Source organism: Crocodylus siamensis, chromosome 2 (genome assembly GCF_052110815.1).
Source record: "Crocodylus siamensis isolate JL-2025a chromosome 2, ASM5211081v1, whole genome shotgun sequence".
In the NCBI taxonomy this organism is placed as follows: Eukaryota; Metazoa; Chordata; order Crocodylia; family Crocodylidae; genus Crocodylus; species Crocodylus siamensis.
Window position 1 is genome coordinate 275,438,487 of NC_143396.1, and position 20,208 is coordinate 275,458,694.

The 20,208-nt window shown below is 42.3% G+C and overlaps 1 protein-coding gene across 5 annotated transcripts in view; it reads left to right on the forward strand.

Annotated features, from left to right (window-relative positions):
- Positions 1 to 20,208, forward strand: part of TRAF3 (TNF receptor associated factor 3) — a 91,634-nt gene that overhangs the window by 32,997 nt on the left and 38,429 nt on the right. For all 5 annotated transcript variants that reach the window (XM_090034066.1, XM_090034069.1, XM_090034071.1 and 2 more), the window contains one exon: positions 17,428 to 17,687. In XM_090034066.1, the coding sequence (XP_089890192.1) occupies positions 17,446 to 17,687 (242 nt within the window). In that variant the 5' untranslated portion in view covers positions 17,428 to 17,445. The remainder of the gene's footprint in view (positions 1 to 17,427; positions 17,688 to 20,208) is intronic.

Sequence of the window (20,208 nt, forward strand, 5' to 3'; positions counted from 1 at the left end):
AAGGGCCCTTGGTTAGCCTGCAAGTCTCTTGCCATACTTCTTATTCTTCCTTCACATCAAGATAGCATGCTCTTGTGGCCTTAATTGTGTCTCTGTAAGGAACAGCCAGCTTTCCTGCACTCCTTATTTTGCTTAGACTTGCCTTTGAGGGATCTTGCCTCTTGGCTATTTAAGTTCCATAAAGTCAAGTTATTATAATATCTGATGTTTTTAGCTTGCTCTTTGTTGTGAATACTGTCATTTCATTTCAGCTTTTGCCCAAGTTGTCTACCATCAGATGCTTAGCTTATTCCTCCCTATTAGTAAGAAACAAATCAAGAGGTTCCTCTCTCTAGCTGGCTGCTACTTTCCTTCCTGCTTTTCAAGGTAATTAAAATTTCCCCTATTGTTGCCAAATTCTGTGATTTCCTCAACTAGAACATAGTCGCATCAGAATGATTATTCTCTTATGCAAGCAGCCATCCACCAAAAGGACACTTGGCATTTATGTATGGAGGTGTACATTCCCACAATTCAAGATCAGTGTACATGTCTTGGGTCTCTCTCTCTTTTTAAACAACCATTCTTTTCCTTTTGGACTACGCAGCTATATAAAACTTAGTCTTAATGGTGATAGCAGCAGCTCTGGGAGGATATTTATGTAACCTTTTATGTGAACAACTAGCTCATAAGATCTAGAACCCGTGAGGAAACAACAAACCAATCTTAAGAGACAGAGTGATACTTCACTCAGTTCTTGGTAACTGGAAGAAGAAAAACTTCTCCGTAACATCCAGGGAGGTCTCCTATCTAATATGTTGGTAGACTTCCCGAAACGTCTTGTGAATCTGTCAGCATGTAGAATTTCAAGTGTAGTAAGACTGGTCTTGTGGTTAAATCTGAAGACAGGGATTCAACAGTCCTTTCCACGACTGTGTCAGCCTACACTAGTCACTTACCTGTTCTGTGCATTAGTTCCTCTCTACTGGAGCTATATGTCTGGTTGGGAATATTGTGAGGTTTAAGTCATTTAAATTTGTAAAACACTTTGATGTTCAGATGTTAAGCCTTTAAGTACAGCCACTCCTTAGGGCTTAAAAGGCTAAGGAATATTATTTTGCAGATAACGCCCCAAATAGAATGAGACAGAGAACTTCAAAGATACCAGTTCTTGTGTCCCTAAAAATAATCTTTCAAAACTGGTAATATGAATGCAGCTGAATGTTGGAAATCCAGCAGTATCAGCTGGCCTTAAAATAATAGGTTGACAGTAGAGATGACCTGCCATTTTCATACCACACCTAGAAAATGCCATTTTGTGGATATGGCAGGAATGTCACTACAGCTTTGCCTCTTTCAAGGCTGAGAGCGTGCAGAAATAACACGGGCCTCAGACTAGGGAAACCACACAATAAAATGGTCAGTATCTGAGAAGGTAGGAAAACATGCATGCATAATCCAGGTAGAAGGCTCTTTTGACTGAAGCTTTACTTCCAGAAATGTGAATAAGATTAGCTTTCTTCTTTTTCTTGAAGAGTTTATCTCCACTAGTAATAAAAGTGTGTTTTCAAGTGAGTAAACCAAAAAATAATGCTTCTCTTTTTTGCTTCTAGTCAAAGCCATATTTTCTAAATTTAAACCTTACAGAAAAAATGGTCACTGAAAAATTTGACACGGGCAGCATGGAGTCTTCTGAAAGTTCTATTTATAATTCGGTGTTTAGAAAGATAAGGCATTGTTTGCTGTTGAAAATTTGAAATTCAATAACAGAATACTGTTACTACATCAAAGCAGTAGAAAAAGGTTTTCATTATTGATCTTTTTCAGACAGTTAAACTGAAAGTCATCTTGCTCATTCTTTTTCTGATCAAGACTAGGAGTCATGGCAGGCACCTTCAGAGCACTCTAGCAATTATTGTGGGTAAAGTTGAAAGTCCCCTTTATAATCTGTGGAACATAACATAGAACACCTGAAAGATCCTGCAAGTGGTACAAGAATTTCCTCAAACCAAGTTAATATGAAGAACATATTTCGGTAATTGTTTTTTTCCCTGCATTTGCTAGTTTGTGTGTGTGTGTGTAAGTAGTAAAATAAATAGTAAATAGTGTGATTATATTATATAATATTTGCATTAAAAATGACAGTTTTAACTTGTATATTTGTTTCTGCTGAACCTCTTATGGTATTCAATAGTCAGCCATTTCTGTGAAAAGACCAGAGCCAAGTAAGAAAATCTTTCATGGGGGCAGTTATTCTCCCTTGCAGAACTTCATTGCCTTGCTTTTCTGATCACTGAATGTAGGTATAGAAAGCTTCTACTTATAACTGCTTATATTCTGCTTATAACTTTTGATGGTAATTAGTTGTGCAGGTCAGATGTCACTTCAGGTTTTTATGTGGGTGTTTCTAGCACATAGTACTTTATCTAACCTTTTGAATTTTTAAACAAGCAAAAATATGTAGTGAAAATGATATTTATTTTACTTCGACTTCCCCTGTATGGTATATTTCAGTTCTCCTAGAAGGACAAGTCTGTTAAACATCACCTGCTTTTTTAATAGAATTTATTAATTACTTGACAGGAAGAGTGTTTTCTTATAATTATTTAGAGAGTTGCATGGATGTCTGCAGTATGTTTTTATGCAGTGTTAATATATGACTTCACTCTTTCAAGTACTTTGTCTGTTATTTGCATTTCTAAAATCTCCATAAGTACAAAGGTAAAGAGTTCAAAGATGTGCTGGACTAGGCTCTTAAGCTGGATTTTTCTGCTCTGCTGTCAGCGCTGATGCCTCCTTTTACAAACTGATGATGCAAAGAGAGCTGCCTGGGTTTACCATTAGGCCATACAGAAAGCAGGGCCTGATCAAGAAATCTCAGTTACCATTCAACTGTACAGATTTAATCAATTGTCTTCATTCTTAAAGACTGAGAACTTAAAAGCCAATTTGCTGAGTTAGAAAATCACTGCTTATGAGGAGTAAGATATACTCAGACTTATAACATCAGAACTGAGCAGGAATTTGTAACTACCCTGTCATGTGAAGATTTCATGGCAATGCAAGGATGTAGCTCCATGGACTTTGATGCCATTGGTTAATCTGGTTTAATGAGTGAGTTTCCTATAAATCCAGCACAAAATCTCTTTCTGGGGAGAATCTCCACCAGTGTAAGAGTTATTTTCCTCTTAACACTTGGATGAGAACTTCCCTGTTTGTTCTCCATTAAAGCCCATTAAGGGACAGATGCTTGGTTTTCTGGATCTCTAGCAAAGAAATTTTAAACCCCCCCCCATCCATGTTTTTCTACAATTAAAGTGAAACACCACATTATTTGTGTGTGTGTGTGTGTGTGTGTGTGTGTGTGTGTGTGTGTGTATATATATATATATATAATGCTTCTGAATTGCTTTAGAACTTATAAATATATTTAACAAAACATTTTTGTATATGTATGTGTGTGTATTTTATTGATATATTTATAACTTTAAAGCAATTCAGAATCCTACCAGTGCCTCAATCATTATAATAAAATAAATTCTAAACACCTATATATTTTGGCATTTGATTTTGGCATTTTCTTTATCAGAAAATCGGAGCTCCCACTGCCCTCTTTGCTCACTAGGATGCAGGTCCAGCTGTGATTTGCCCTGTGCCCCCCACCTTCTCCCCTCCCAGTTCCTCCCCTCCCCTGCTGCTTTGTGATGCTAAGCAGCCCTGACATGCTGGTGCCCTGCCCATGCCAGTGCCCGTCACTTCCAAGCCACAGCCCCCTGGTGTCACTCACTCCTGACCCACAGCCCTTTCCCACTCTCCATTGGGTCCCTCCCAGAAGCATTCCGCCCCCACCCCCAGCACCAGGATACAGGTCCAACTGCGGCTCCCCCCCCCCCCCCCCGTTTTGTGTCTCTGAGCAGTGCCAGCCCCTGCTGTTCTGCTCCCTGTGCCTGTGCCCAGGCCCCAGCAATCCCCATGGCCTTCCTGGGAAGCCCTTGACTGGGGCTCAGGGGCTGGGCTGAGCTTACTTCTGGCTGAGCAAACCCTTTCTCCTCCAGGCCAGCCTCCCCCTGCACAGGCTGTTCCAAGGGGGTAGGGGGGCTCCAGGTCTGGCTTTTGTGACACGCCCCCCCCGGCCCCCATCCCTGGACCATCACACACACACACCCTGAATCACCCCTGCTAACACCTCCAGTCTCCTTGCCCCACCCCCAGACCATCTCACCTTCTCTGAGTGGTTCCTAGGACCAGCATCCCCCTGCCACATGTCCTGGTGTGGGCTTGGGGCCAGGCTGCAGTGGAGCAGCTGTCCATGCTGCTGTGGTCCCCACTGGCAGGTCCTGTCCCATCCAGTGGCTGGGCACACAGGAGCCATGCTTCTTTGGGGCTGGCGAGACTAGTGGGGTCCTGGACTGGGAAGAGCAGCATGTGGGCTGGCTGCATCGCACTGGTCCTCTTCTCCCCTCTCTGCTGCGCAGCCTGCTGTGCACCTTCAGTGATACCCCTGGCAGCTGCTGGTTGGCGGGATGTGGAGCGACAGCATGGTGAGCAGTGGGGCAGCAGCTATGGGGACAGAGAGGATGGGTAATGCTCACCCCCCTGTGCCCTGGCCCTGGCCCTGGCCCCCAGGCACTGCCCCTAAACCTACCCTGAGGGCACACAGCCTGGCGGATAGGAGTTCAGCGCACATTCCTTCTCTTCTTCATTGAGCCACTGCCAGCACTACTTCTGCCCTGGCTGTGCAGTGCTCCCAGCCCCAACCCGGGGTGAGCCATAGCAGGAAGAGGCAGCATGGCCAGGGACGAGGCAACCTGCACCTGCCCTGGCCTGCAGTGTAGGACAGGGTGATCGCTATCCACGCACCCCTGCCCTGCCCCCACTGCTGGCTCGTTTACACAGGCCCTGGCCCCCTGGTAGTCTGGCTCTCGCATGACCTAAAGGGCCTCCTCAGCGGCTCCTTATCACCAGGCGCCAGAAGCCACATTTACCCCAAAGGCTGAAGAAGGGAGTGTGAGTCTGAGCCATCCCTGGCTGACTTGCCTTCTCAGGCCCTGCCTCTGCTCCTTCTGGACAGGGCTTAGGATTTTCTGCTCTTTTGCAAGTAGCTCTAGCAGGCTGGAAGTCTTGCAGCTTGCAGAGAGCTGTTTGCAAATGGGCAAACCCATGGTTTCCCTCTTCAAAGGGAAACATCCATGTTTTTCTCCTTTAAAAGGGAAAATCTGCAGTTTTCTGTGGGAAATGGAAAACCCGGATCCCTGCTGGTCATCTTATTTCATCAATAGTCCAAATGTAAATACTGTCTCAGGCACAGTAGGCCAACTCCCTCCTCCCCCATGCAACTGCCACACAAACAATTTGTCAATCGGCTTTCTGTATTGTGTGTCATTTGAATCTGCCCTTCTCTGACACAGCATCTAATAACTTGTATTTTGTACAATAAAAATAGTGAAAACAAACTTGCTGTCTGATTAGGTTTGAAAGGATCTGGCAGAAAATTGATGGAGACTAAATTGCAGTAAGTTGTTTCCAGCGGAACTCAAGGACTATTTGTACTTTCCAGCAGTCACTAGATTTTTCTTCTTTTTGAAATGTTGCATTAATACTTCTGTAAAAGAGAACTTTTCAGCTTGAAAGAGTCGTTGGATGTGATTACCATGTTTTTAAGGAAATCCAGAACACTGTTTCAAGTGAAGACAGAGCACGTGCGCTAGGCAGGTAGGTTGGCGGGCACTGCTGCTTCTGTGTGGGAGCAAGGCAGGCAGACTGGAGCAGTGTCCAGCCCTGCCTGCTTCCCACCTCCAGCCACTGCTCAGGAGGAGTCGGGCTGGGTACATGTTGGTGGGGTGGTACCTACTCCAGTCCACCTGCCTTGTTCCTGCATCACAGTGGTGGTGCCTGCCCACCTGCCTGCCTGGTCCATCATGCTGCTCCACCTCCATGCCTGACTGCTGCCTCTGCTTGCAGCAGTGCCACTGACTTGGGGGCACCAACATACAAGTTTGCCAAGGGTGCCATTTTCCCTAAGGCCGGCTCTGCTGTCATACACTCATATGCACCAGAGTCAGTAGAGAAAGAAGGGATCATGTTAGGTGCTTGATTCTGGAACTTTTGTTTCAATTTTCACCAACCAGCTGGGCACAGGGCTGGCCTACCAAATCTAGGACTGTCCCAGCCAAACCAGGATGTATGGTTACTAGGCCTGTGTGAAGCAGCAAGTATTCAGTTTGGCTTCAGATTTGGCCGATTCGGAGGGATAGCGATTAGATTTGGTGATTTTTGAATCGCTGCCCTAATCCGATTTGGCTGATTTCGGATTCAGAGATTTCGCTGCCGAATCGGGACGAATCTCGTCTAAATCAGACAGACGGGGCAGCAGTGTCAGTGGCGGGGGCACGGTGAGCAAGGCCCGACCCCCTGCCTGCTCCCCCAGCCTCCCCCCATGGTTGGCCCCAGCATCCCAGCACTTTAAAGCAAAAAAGAAGCCCTGCACTCTCACCAGCTGATGCAGCAGTGTTTGGGGCATCTGGGGGCTCATGGCAGAGCTCCCACGGGGGGCAGTGGGATCGGCCCCCCCACCTGGCACCTGCGCAGCAGCTGTTGTATCATGTGGGTGCAGTGCAGCTTGGCAGAGCACCGTGGGGCTCAGCACACTGTCCGGGAGCTGGGGCTGCTTGGGCTGAGCGCTGCCAGGCTCTGGGTGACTGCTGAAGCCGCCCCAGTTCCGGGACAGCGTGTGGTGCCCTGTTAAGCCACACTGCACCTGTGCAATATGACAGTTGCCATGTGGGTGCCGGGGGGGCAGGAATCCCTGCTGCCCTGCGTTGTGGGGTGGGGCTCTGACACGAGCCCCTGGAGGCCCTGAATCAGCTACTGAAGCTTCGCACAGCCCTAACGGTCACTAGGGCCGTGCAAAGCTTCGGTCGCTGATTCAGTTCGGTGGAGTTTCGGTCCAATTCAATGGCTGAATCTCCGAATTGAATTGGAGACCCTTTAATCTCTCTGAATCGAATTGGAACCCTCCGAATAGATTCGGAGACATTCGATAGATACAGGTTTAAATGTTTTTTCTACATGCCTCAAGGTACCAGACAGCTCGTGAATACTGAGATGGTGGGGCGGATGGAGCATCCCATGTGAGTGGGGGGTGGGGAGGGGTCACCAGTGCGATCAACGATGGACCTGGAAATAGACCAGAAGCACTTCTGGGTCTGCCACAGAGTGCGTGGGGGAACCTGCCCCCCCCCCCCCCCCCCCCCCCCCCCCCCCCAGCTTGGCAACTGGTGTCTCCTGGGCCTGGGGAGGCACCCAGGGTCCCCCTGTGGCTGATTACTGAGCTGGGCCGGTGTGGGGACCGGAAATACTTCTGGTCCACTTCTGTGTCCGCTGCCAGGCATGCGGGGAACCCCCCACACTCCTGTGGGACACTTCATGCATCTTGGCATTCATGAGCTGTGCCTGGTACCTCGAGGTATGTAGAAAAAACATTTAAACCTGTGTCTATGGCCGAATCACTGATTCTCTGAACTGGCATTGAATCTTCAGATTTGGATTTGGCTGTATGAAATCAGGATAGTGATCTGAATCAACAAATTGCATCACTGTCCTCCGTATAGGGCTGAATCCGAATCTGAATCTAATACGGCCTGCTTCGCACACCCCTAATAGTCATCCTACCATTGGACTGTTCTGGTGTTCAAATATTTCAGGACTATCTTCATTTAAAAAAGAAAAAAAAAAAGATTAATCTTCCTCTTACAGTGATGAAATATTTCTCTTCGAGTGAAAGGCAAGAAGATTAGAAAACTAGATGCATTTGTCCTTTCCTCAGCGTGATACTGACAGACATGACTCAATCATAGATTTTCCCCCCAGGCAGCAGGGCAGAGATTAAAGTGCCCCGGTCCTGTTATCACCTGAACATCTTTTAATCTCTCCTCTCCTCTCCTGTTCTTTAGGCAAATGTTTCAGGTTAATGTCTTCCATAAGTATTCGGACAGATCTGGCTTAATTTTGTAGGTTGAATTGAAGTAACCTCACACATTGCCTCCTTTACTAATGAAAGTGTGGACCTGAAATACATAATAGTGGGCAAAACACTAGCTGCCAGCTATTTTTGCAAGAACAGGCTATTTTTTATCTGTTAGCATTTCTACTCTGACCAGGCTTTCAAAGCTTACATGATACAATTTTTAAAGTATGCTTTTATTTCTTGCATTTTATGTCGCATTTTATAGTGTGTTTTGGTAGCTCTTTGAGAGTGTGTATTTACAATGTAATTAATAAAATCTGTTGGTGGCAGGGATAACTTGAAATACAAACATTTTCTTTTTACTGTTGCCTCAGGCTGAATCTTTAAAAACTATTGTGGCATTGAGTATGCAACAGTATAAAAGAAATGGAGACAGCTTTTTAAAAGCTGACAATATTTTAAAGTGATCCATCGTAAATCGTATTGAATTGCCTGTCCATCTACCATTGTTTACTTCACCCTTAAACTTCACCCTTAGAAAAGAGATAAGAAATTCTTTCAATTTGACATTGTTTCATTTACATTTTTAAGAACCATTTGCTCTGATGTTGAGTTTAGCTCTCGTTCAGTGGATGATCCAGATCGAATGAATAGTACAGTGAATACAATGTATAGTATTCACTGTACTATACTATAAATGTATAGTACAAAATAGAAATATGATTTGTATTCTTCCTAATGCAACTATGTAATAATGGCTGAGTAGCCTGGTGCTATGTTTTTCTTTCCTGAGCAGTATGAAAATGATCAATTAACATGTTAGCTATAAATGCGTTTGGAAATGAGTTTCCATGATCAATGCACAATCCAGTTTAGTAAGCTTGCCCAACTTAGCTCCTCACAGTATGGTGCTGTTTTACTTAATACTACTTAAGCAGCTTAAGATCCTTTGCATACAGATTTATTGTGCAAAAACGAACCTCTTGTTAGCCAACAAAATTAAGCAAATGTATACCCAAAACAGTTCTCTGCCAAAGCTTAGCTCAACAAACTTTACTAGTCAGATTTCTGCATTACGGTAATCCTTTCATTTGCAGTATAGGAATGCTGTAATGTTTCAGCGTCTGGCATTTTTAACTTGGTTGGCATTTCCTTGCAAAAGCATTGAGCTGTCCGGAATTGCTTAGTTACAATTGTGGTTTTCAAGTCATCCAAAAAAATGAGGAAGAGCTTGTACCCTTCAAGCCAATAGAAATTTAGTAACTACTCAAGCTCAGGAGAAACCTTAAATATTGTAGTGAAGCAATCTGGTCACTTGAGAACATATAGGGCAATCACCAGTCTCAACAGTAACTGGTGCCAGTAAACCAGGGCCGTCAAACATGGCTTGTGGAGCCACTCTGTGGGAAGCCACTACTAGTGGGTCACCAAAAATGTTGTCCTGTTGGCCGTGGCTCTCTCTGGCAAGCTAGGCTTGCTGCTGCTGGACCCCTTCTGCTGCTGTAGGATTCCTGTTGCCACACACCTCACTGCTTTTGGACCCGCCACCACTGTGGTGGCCATGGTGGCTGCCCCCTCATCCTGAGCTGGATACAGTCTGTGAGGACTCCTCCAGTCCCAGGTTGAGTTTGCCACCCCTGCAGGAGGCCGCTGAGCAACCAGCAGGCAGTTATGTAATAACCTGCCCATAGAGGAAATATTTTTCTTACAAAAGACAGCTAATTCTCTATATCATAAGTTATCCTTCATGTTTGGTAATAGCAAAATATTATAGTTTAATATTGATTGGTTACTTTTCAGAAATTGTCAGACCTATTTCATAACCCTCTGATATTTGAGCTCTGTAAGGTATCAGTGGGATTTGGAAATCCATAGAAGTTTATAGGCTCTCCATAAAATAACACGTTAAATTGTTTGTTGTGCAAGAACGCTCCCAAAACAGGGAATCCAATGATAAATGTTAGCATTCTTTTAATCTTTGTATAGGATTTTGAGTTAATGGTTTATGCACAGGAAGATAGAAATAGCCCAGCCTGTGTTTCAGTGTAAAATGAATTAATATCCAGTATTGATGGCTGGAAACCAGAGGCAAAATATGATTACTTCATGGAGGACTTGCTGCAGATGTATCAGTTTTGATTGCTTGCTTCCATAGATTTGATATAGCGAATGTGCTTCTGCAAGGCAAATAGGTTTTGAAGAATTCTCCCTTGGGAAGTTTTCCTTCCTTAGCTTAATCTTCTATCCTTTTCTTTAGAGTGGAAGTTATGGAAAACTGTCAGTGTTTCTGGTTTTAAAACTGATCTCCTGTTTGCTTGGGGTTTTTTTTCCCTGGTTTTCTCCCACCCCTTCACTAATATTGTGAAGGAGTGCTAACACTCTGAATATGAGCACTCTGAAGTCTGAGGCGTCAAAAATAGCTGAGGCTTTTTTCCAAAAGGATATTCTTAAGTTTATTTGTTTGAAGATGTTTTTACTGCACAGTAGACTTGCACTGACTTCTGTGACTCTTGGAAGAGTAATGAGGCATGTCTCTAAACTAAACAAAATTAAAAGGCTAAAAAGAGCTATCCCAACTCCCTCTGCTTATCTGATCCTCTGAAAACATCTTATCAATTTAAAAAACAAACAAACAAAATGCGCTGTAAACACCTCTTTTTGGACAAGGAGTTATGCTGGTGTGCATTTGGCTTCTTTCCTGGATAAAGAGATCAACAACCTTCATTGTTTGGAGAGGAATGGTTGAAACTGCTCCACTGCTCATTTTTCTATTGCAATCTTTTACTCCCTGTTCAAACTTAGATTTTGTTTTTGTTCTGACATATAGGTTTGCTACACAGCTCTGATAGAGAAGCGTGCATTGTGTTTCAAGCCCATATCTTAAGATTTTGATCAGATAACTTTCCTTTGCCTTAATCAATAAATACATAAAATGTGATGTCATCTTCAGATGAACACTCGGCTTTGGTTGCTTAAGATGATAATATATTGTGGCAGCTACTTGATTTTTTAAAAAATGCATTTGTTTATCTTAAACTAGATTTTGAACAGAAACCTGCCCTCTTCAGTAGTTGAAATATGTTCTTTCTGCGGTCCTCATGTAGAACGCATCTTCAGATCATGCAGTTGTTATGTAGTGATTTGGATGTTAGCTCACGAAGAGGTTACAGCATTTGCCTGCTGACTTGTAGCTTTGTTCCAAGATCAAAGTTCAGTTTTCTTATTTTAAGAACAGTTTTCATTGTGGAAATTTTGTTTTGTTTCTTTTAGTGGATGTTGATGATAACCACCCTCTCCCCTTGCAAATCACAAAAAAACCAAGTGAATTTATATTTATAAAACCTCGTCTCGTCAGCTTTAAGGTGAAAACTATTTTCCTTGTTTACATCATTGTTCCTCATCTGGGAATCCCCTGTGCTTTCCAGTTTTTGGAACCAACTTGTCAGCAGATTTGCTTTTGCTTCCAGTTTCTAACCCCGCGTGCTGATCTACTATTTGAATTACATTCCAAAACTTGCAATAGCAGGACACTGACAGGCCCCCATCCTCCATTTATTTGTGGCAAGTAAAAGGGTATTTTTAATGTTTTGGGTATTGTATATGGCAGTTGTGTGGGAGAGTTGTTCTCAGAGTTTTAAAAAATAGGTTAGACAAACACTTGCATGGAATGGTTTTTGTTACGGATGATCCTAGGTTGAGCACGGGGCTGCAGTAAATGACCTACTGAGGGTCCTTCCAGCCCTACGTTTCTACAATTCTATGATTTAAATGTACTCAGGAGGATAATTTATTTCACATTGGAATTAAAAAAAAAAAAAAAAAAAAAAAAGAGAGAGAATATGATGGACAGAAGAATCTGCAGCGCAGCTCCTTGCTTAGAACAAGCAGTAAAATCTATACTATGTTCTTATTGAGCTAGATTCAAATTAGGGGTTGTGGTACCAGTCTTGTGAAGCAGAGTTTTGAGAAATATAATTATTTCAATTGGCAATTATCTTAGGAATAGAAACTTGCAAATTAGAGCATTAAATGATTAAAAGTTCTTATCTGAAAACTGCTGCTATTTCTCTTTTTTGGAAAGCTCCATAATTATGAATTTGCACATAGAAATCAAAGTGCTTTAGGGAATGTGTGGTTAATTCTTGCCCCCTTTCCCCCCTCAGAGTCTCTGCTATTTGTCAGCTCTTATCTACTCCTTAAAACTTGTTTTTTAAACCATGAAAACCAGTCTAAATTTAATCAGGAGGGTTCAACTTTTCACTACACTGAAGATGCTGTAGCTCAGGGGTGGCCAGCCTGCAGTGCTGCAAGTGGTATGGGTATCCTCTCTGTGACACATGGCAGATTGGGGAAGGGACAGGGAGTACCATCGCAGATGGGGATGGAAACATAAAGCAAAACAGTAAATCAGTCAGGGAGCCCGGAGAAGGGAGCAGAAAGCTGAGCAGTAAATTGGGGATGGGATCGGGGTTGCACTTGGTTGGGGGTGCAAGTTTGTGGCACACCAGCCAAAATGTTTGTCCTATACTGTGGTAGCTGATGTTTTATAATCTTTCCCAGTAGGTTCATCTCTGTTTCATAGATTTCATAGACATTAGGGCTGGAAGGGACCCCAGATGATCAAGTCCAGTCCCCCGCCCAAAGGGCAGGAAGTCAGCTGGGGTCATAGGACCCCAGCAAGATAAGCATCCAGTTTACTCTTGAAGGTGTTCAATGTAGGTGCTTGAACCACCTCCGATGGCAGACTGTTCCAGACCTTGGGGGCTCGGACAGTAAAGAAATTCTTCCTTATGTCCAGCCTGAAACGGTCTTGCAGTAGTTTATGACCGTTCGACTTCATCATCTCTTGGGGCTGTCTGGTGAACAATCGTTTCCCCAGAAACTGGTGGTCACCCCCGATAAACTTATAGGTGGCCATCAGATCGCCCCTGAGCCTGTGCTTTTCCAGGCTAAAGAGCCCCATGGCTCTCAGCCTGTCATCGTAAGGCCTGTTTTCCTGACCTCTGATCATGTGCGTGGCTCTTCTCTGGACTCTCTCAATCTTCTCCACATCCTTTTTGAATTGTGGAGCCCAGAACTGGATGCAGTAAGCAAGTTCTTCCTGTTGAGCAAGAGACAGGATGCAAACTAGTGTCTAGCACCCGTAGGAATCGTTAAGCCAAAAGATCATTCTCTTCTGTTCTATGGCAGGAACAAATGGATAGCTATTTCCTTTGCCAGATTTTGCGGAGGTGCAAACTGATTTTGCTCTTCTTTTTATAATTGATACTATAAAAGGTGATTGAACAATGAAACCTAAGATAACAGAGACAGTAGATGTATCTGGTTCTGGAGACTGCTCCTCTTTCCAAACTTTGCCCTGACTTGATTGATTCACGTTAAAAGGAAAGCCTGTTTCTCTATGACTTTTCATTCTGATGACTGTTTCCCAGAAAAGTGAAGTCAGACTAGCAGATCTTAATGATGTATGTGTCAAGAGATGTTTTCTTGAATAGGGAACATAGTCCTTCATTTGTTGGCATCTTGTCCTCTTTTTCAGCAGATCCACTGATTTGTACCAGAACTCAGGCATGCAGTTACTCTAATTGAAGAGCAATAACTTTAATTGAACGTGTAAGATGGCAAATGTAAATGAAAACTGAAATAACATTTAGTACGTGGCTGTTCTTGACTTGAGGAAGTGTGTGTTTCTTGCACTGTTTATTGTAACACTATAGTGGAGTAATAACTTACATGTTTGACTGTGCCTTAAAATCACATCTCTTTGGCAGTTTCAAATTCACTTATGGGGGTGAAACCCAGCTTCTGCTTTTGAAGTTGGCTGCAATGAAAAAAGGGTGCTGCAGACAACAATCTGTGGTGAAATGTAAGCAAAAACTTAATGCTTGGACCTTCAATAGAGTGGAAACTGAGCTCTCTTATACTGCCCAGATTTGTGTTCCTGCTTAGTAGTACACATAGACATCTCACACATACGTATGGAAATGGACTCCTCATGCATGCATTTGGTTGGCTTGTGCATGCAGTCTGAAGTATACTTATGCATGGAGTTCTGTGCCTTTTTTGAAATATGGCCTTTAAGCTATAAGAAAATACTTTGCCAGTGTTGTGTTTTTTCATTTTACTGTGTTGCTTTGTGAATGGTATCAAATGTTTGGTTTGTAAGAACAGCCTAGTTCAGGGTGTTTATAAAAGAGAATTCCTCACCCAATTGGCTACAGGATGCTGGTCTTGAGCTTTTCTTATATGACAAACTTTCTTTAAAACAAAACACCATAATCTTGCTGTGAGGAATGTTACGTAGTTGGCTATTATTTACCAGTATGTTTCTGGCTGTTTTCTGTGAGTAGATGTCCAATATATGTCATTTCAAAAAGTGGAGTCCTGTGGAGCCTTGTGTAGCTACATCAGTATGAAATTTCATTTGCCAGCTGACAATCCAGCCCCCTAGCAGTTTCATATCTCTATGAAACTCTCACCTGCTGCTCATTCTGTATTCAGTACTTGTTCTCAGTTGAATCTTGAGTATTATCTTTTCTTCCAATTGTGACTAATTGTTTAGCTCTTGGAGAAAGAAAAAGTACTGTTAAGAGGTTTTGAAGCATTTTCAGGAAGTTTAATGTCTTTCCATTCCTGTGGGGCGACATTTTGTCCATTAAAATCTGGTCACTTTTTTATTTTATTTTTTTTGCAGTAAGATTCTTCTTTTAATATTTATGTCCAGTTAACGGAACTCTGATCTCCTGATTTCTAGTTGCTTTTTAGTATCTCCTTTTGTGGCTACTCTTTCCAAGCTCTTTCATTTTCTTTTATGGATGCTTTTCATGATCTCCAAGATAGAGCTGCTTTTACTCTATTCCTTTCTTGTCACTCCTTTGTACTTCTCTTCTACGTTTGTAATCAAAGTGTCATCCCAACTTCCTTCTTATTCTTCCCTCTTCAAAATAACCAAGATCACTAGGTCCTGGTACTCTTCCTCTTCTACTTTGCCATGACCTGTAAGCTCCTTTGTTAGGTGCAGTGCTGAGATTTTTAGGCCAGGCCTTGTTGATCTATTTGTTTATCACAGAGCTGGTGTATATCTCCTCACTTTCTCCTCTCTCCTGTTTGCTGTCTCTTCAGATTATGGTCTTCAAAGGTGTAGTAGACCCTCTGATTGCTGAAGAACACTTCAGTAGAGCGCACTTTGAGGGCGGGGGGGGGTGCATAAACACAAATCTGTCTGCTTCATTTTTTTTCCTTTCTGATTTTATGTAGAAACTTGTATTCGAATAGAAGTATGCTCTCATGGGCTAGGAACAGAAGTTGCATGCAAACCGGCTAAAGTAATCAGAAACTGGTTTAAACCTGTAGTGGAACAGAAGCTCAGTGCACATAAATCAGTTTTAAAATGGCTGAAACAGGTTTAAGATAAACCTGGTTGAAAGTAGTATCAGACTTGCATGATTTGGGTCAAACTGGTTTATGGAACTTCTGTCCCAGACCCCTTCCTAGTTCAAATTAAGTCAAAGTTCCCCAGCATCCCAGTATGCTTTCCACCGCTGGGCTGGGCTGTTTGCTCCAGCAGAGAAGGGCTGGGGGGTGAGTGGGGAAAGGCAGAAACTGTCCCCCCCACAAGCAAATCCTGTTAAGGGCCAGGGAGGGGGGTTAAACCCACTTTCCCCTGAGTAGAGCTGCCCTGTTGCTAAACTTACTGAAAGTTACTGCTGACTGTGACTGGACTACAAATCCCAGGGGCACCTGGAAGCAGGAAGAAGAAATGATGAGCAGCCCTGAAGAATCCTGTTGTTGTGACTCTGGACTGCAAATCCCAGAGATGTCTTGGGCAGCAGGAAGAGGAAGTGAACACACAGCCCATGCTGGCTTCATGCTAGAGTGGCATGCTGTAGCACCCCCTGGCATCTGGCCTGAGCCACTGCAGGCATGTGGCTGGCTGCATTTCCTGAATCAAAAGTAAATGCATATCCAGTTCTTTCTCAATTTAATTTCTGCAGCTTAGACTAACCTGCAAAGACTAAATTGATTCAGCCTCAGGCTCTTTGACTGCCCATACCTAGCCATGATGCACAATCTCCTGCTGAATTCTACAGTGAAGAATGTATTGGTGGCTGCTGCTCCATAGTATTGCAATATAAATTGTGAGGTTGCAACTGTAAATACAAAAAAGGGCTTTGAGGAACCTTTTTGCTGTTTGGAGCAAAGAAGATTGGATTCGCAAGAAGACGCTAATCCAGTGCAAGAAGCATACGCAACACAAAAGTAGATCATGGTTGCATTTATGTTTAGCGTGCTGCATCTGGGCTGGTGTGTATGCGACTCCTACTGTAGTCAGTGGACAAGTTGGTGTGTGAGATGTGACTGCTAAAAGCAGGGGTTACCTGGTACATGTGTACCTCAAACTGCACTACTTCAAACACCAGTTATATTGAAGAAAGCTGCTGTGTGATACCTCTAGAGATTATTTTTGTAAATAAGTGGGTGTTTCCCTTTTGTGTATCTATTTGATTCTGTCCTCCAGCTATATAGGCTCCCGGATTCACATACATGCTCCATTATGAACTCTTGTTTTTTCACGCAGTAGGGAAATTTATTTACAGCCTTTTTATTAATTGAACTTTGGGTATCCTTTCTTCTGTGACTCTGCCATATCTTTGTCCATTGACCTGAAAGTAGTGTCAAGTCACCCATAATAGGGACTACAGTTCGATCTTCAACTACATTAATTCTTTCCTAACCACCTGTCAGTTGTGCTAGATCCTGCTGAATTAACCTTGAGTCATGTTATGTGGATTTACCTTCCCCAGGGACTAGAGTTGATGCAACCTGATCTTTGAAACTTGGAAGGTGTTTAATAGATGGAAAAAGGTCACAATGATGGCAAAAAAGGCAGGCAGTGGAGAAGTTGTATGGCTTTCACACAAGCTGTACCACCTACAGTAGAGTTCTGCAGTCGTTATGTTCAACTTGCTATGGAGGGGATGGAGTGTTTAATAGGCTTAGGGGTATGACCATGGTTCTGCACATACTGTGACTCTTCTGTACCTAAGCTGCTGCATAACGGGTAGCAGCAAGCTGTATCCATTGCTTCTGGCCTAAACTAAGAGTAGTACCTGAGGGCCAGTTGTGCCAGTACCAGTACGCTTCATTGTAGATTGAGGAGGAATATGCATCTTTTATCACTTCCTTCCTCCAACTTTATTGTGGTCTCCACATTTAATTAAGGTTTTACTTACTGGATCAGAATGTTTACAGCTCCCTTGCAAAAAGAAAAGGAGTTTTACAGATTTATCCCATTTTAACATATTATGCAAATATATTAACACTGCATACATATTATGGTGGTGTGAATTTTTTATTTATGTTTGTAAATGCATCAAGGGAAACTAATTTAATATGTTTATAGAAAGAGCAAGATGTGTGTGAGTGTACACAGAGTAATTTTTAGAGCAGTTTCTCATGCTTTTTTCTTTTTCCTTTCACAGATTTTTCTCTCTTAGAGCATGGACACCAGTAAAAAACCTGAACCCCCTATATCAGTAGAGATGGTCCAACAAAGGGCAAATCCCGATCGTAGCCCTGCAGCATCGATTTACGTTCCAGAACAAGGTGGTTACAAAGAGAAATTTGTAAATGTAGTGGAGGAGAAGTACAAATGTGAAAAGTGTCGCCTCATTTTGTGCAATCCCAAACAGACTGAATGTGGACACAGATACTGTGAAACCTGCATGAATGCCTTGTTAAGGTGCGTGCTGCTTTTTACATTAATATGCTTGAAAGTTACTGAAATGGAAAGTAGTACGAGTGAGTGCCTGTATTGCCATCTTGTGAGGCATGGAAAAGAATTTTTAAGATGGAGAGTATAGTGTGAGGGAGTGAGGTAACAGTGAATGCTGTTGATTTTATTTTTATTTGAACGTTATGAGAGATGCAACTGAGAGATGCTCCTGGTACTACCAACAACAATAGAAAGCCAAAAAAATTCCAGCTTTTTAAGAAATATCTGAGGAATGGTTTAAAGATACTTACTTGCCTCCCAGAGCTGATTGTATTTGGTATTAACGTCTAACTTTATCTGATGCAAAGAATATGAGTTATCCTACTCAGAGTACTGTATAAATTTTGATCCTGACCAAAGTCTTGTGAGAGAAAGTAAGCAGTGATACCTATCTTTTATTGATGGGAATGCTTTACAGAAGGAAAAGGGCTTGCTGAGGGCAATCTACTATAGCAGTAAGGGAGCTGAGATTTGATTTTTGGGAGTCCTGAACCTTCTGTTTGTTTCCAGTGATGATTCTGACTGTTTCATTTTGGGAATACAGCATTAGTTTAGACATTGTAAATCACATGCTGCTGCATTTAATTGCATATAAATGATCATTTTCCCCCCTCTCCCTCTGATTTTAGTGCATCAGATTTAAAATAAATAAGAAACAGGGTTTTTCATTGTCTGTATATTTTTTGATAAGTGCAGCATGTGCTGTAAAATCTAGTATTTCTTTCCAAACGCGCATTCATCTGCTGTGGTTAATAACTTAGCATAGAAAGAATAGAAAGGCAAATATGCAGTATGCTTGGATGTGTACAGATGGAAGAAGCAAACCCTAAGCAATTGAAGCAGTAATGATTCTGGCATGGCAGAGATCTAGCTGGGCAAATTTCCTTTCCCGCTGTGAAATGTGCACATATGTGCCTATTACAATGCAGTTATAATATATATGCAATTTTATCTTTCCAATCAAATTTGTAAAAACCTCTTTTTTGGGATGGATAAACCAAACATTGGCTTTTTTTATGCATTAATTTTCTATTTAGAAAATTATTCTGTTGTTCTATTATTTATTCTCAGTGTGCCTTTTCCTGAAGGTGGTTGTTTAAGTGGTCATTGGAGACTTTATTAAAATTCAGGTTTACATCCTCTTTTGAAATATATGAATGAAATACGTGTCATGAAATGGGTATTAAAATGTAATTTAAAATGTTGATAGGCATTTCTCATCCAGTGCTCGTGTATTGCTAAGTACACATTGATTATGTGCTAGCAGCTTCTGCACTGTCAGGTTCATCTGAGGACAAGGCACTGCGAGTCGTTGTAGATAACTCAATGAAGATGTCTGCTCAGTATGCAGCAGCAGTTAAAAGAGCAAGTCGAATGTCTGAGAGCATTCGGTAAAAGCTAGAGAATGATGACATTGTATTAAACGGTATATGCCGTCCAGTAGAATACAGTATCCACAGTTGCTTGCCTCTTCTTAAGAAAAATATCAAAGAGGTTGGAAGTTGCGAGACAGTGAAGATGTTCAGCAGTATGTTGAGATTTACATACAATAAAGAATTTCAATGAGTAGCATTGGTCAGGAAGGGGATTTGATTGAAGTAAAAGGCTGTGAATGGCAGTGTGACAGTTGGGCCTTTGCGCTGACCCACACCGGTAGTAATGAGTCATTTTACAAAAATAATTGATGGCTCTTATCCAGTACTCTGCCTCCATGCAGCTCAGAGCACTTGACAGGGGCTGCTGGTGTCATTGGCCCCATCTTATAGACTAAGAAACTGCAGCACAGAAGGAGAAGAATTTGCTCATGGACAGCCAGGGGAAAGCACTGCCCTAGAACCAGGGACTTTTGTGTTCAGTTCTTTATTTACTGGGCTACTACGCCTCCCCATTTACCCAAGAGATTACAATTCAAAGAGCAGACCTATATAGCACAACAGTTCATCTAAGGGAAGGAATAGAGATTGATCCACCAGAAAAGTTTTATGTGGAGAAGTGAGGGGCAAAGGATAATGAGGTGAATTTAGATTTCTTTAAAATAAATATTTAATGCTGTTAATAATGTTGTAGAATTCACTGTCTTAGGAGATTTAGTGAAATTACATCTGGGTTAGAAAAAGTGTTGGATAATTTAATAGATGCCAATAATAATTTTGCATGCTGAGAAGTAACCAGAATGCTATAGATCAGGCACCTGATGCAGAAATTAGGCATTTCTCCATATAAAGCATTGCAGAGTTGGCTAGAGACATTTTGACATGGGTTTTTTTTCCCCCCTTCCCTTTCCTCTGCAACACCAGTTAAAGGGGATGAATGGTTTTAGCAAACATAGCTGTTCATATTTCTTCGTGTCTTCTGGTAGATGAAGATATCTAAAAGTTTCAGCTAATTTTATGAAGAAAAAAGAGTCTTAAATATTTTGCATTCAAGACTATCACAACTGAATATGTGAACACATAATATTCATGCATAATACTTTTTTTGAAAGATT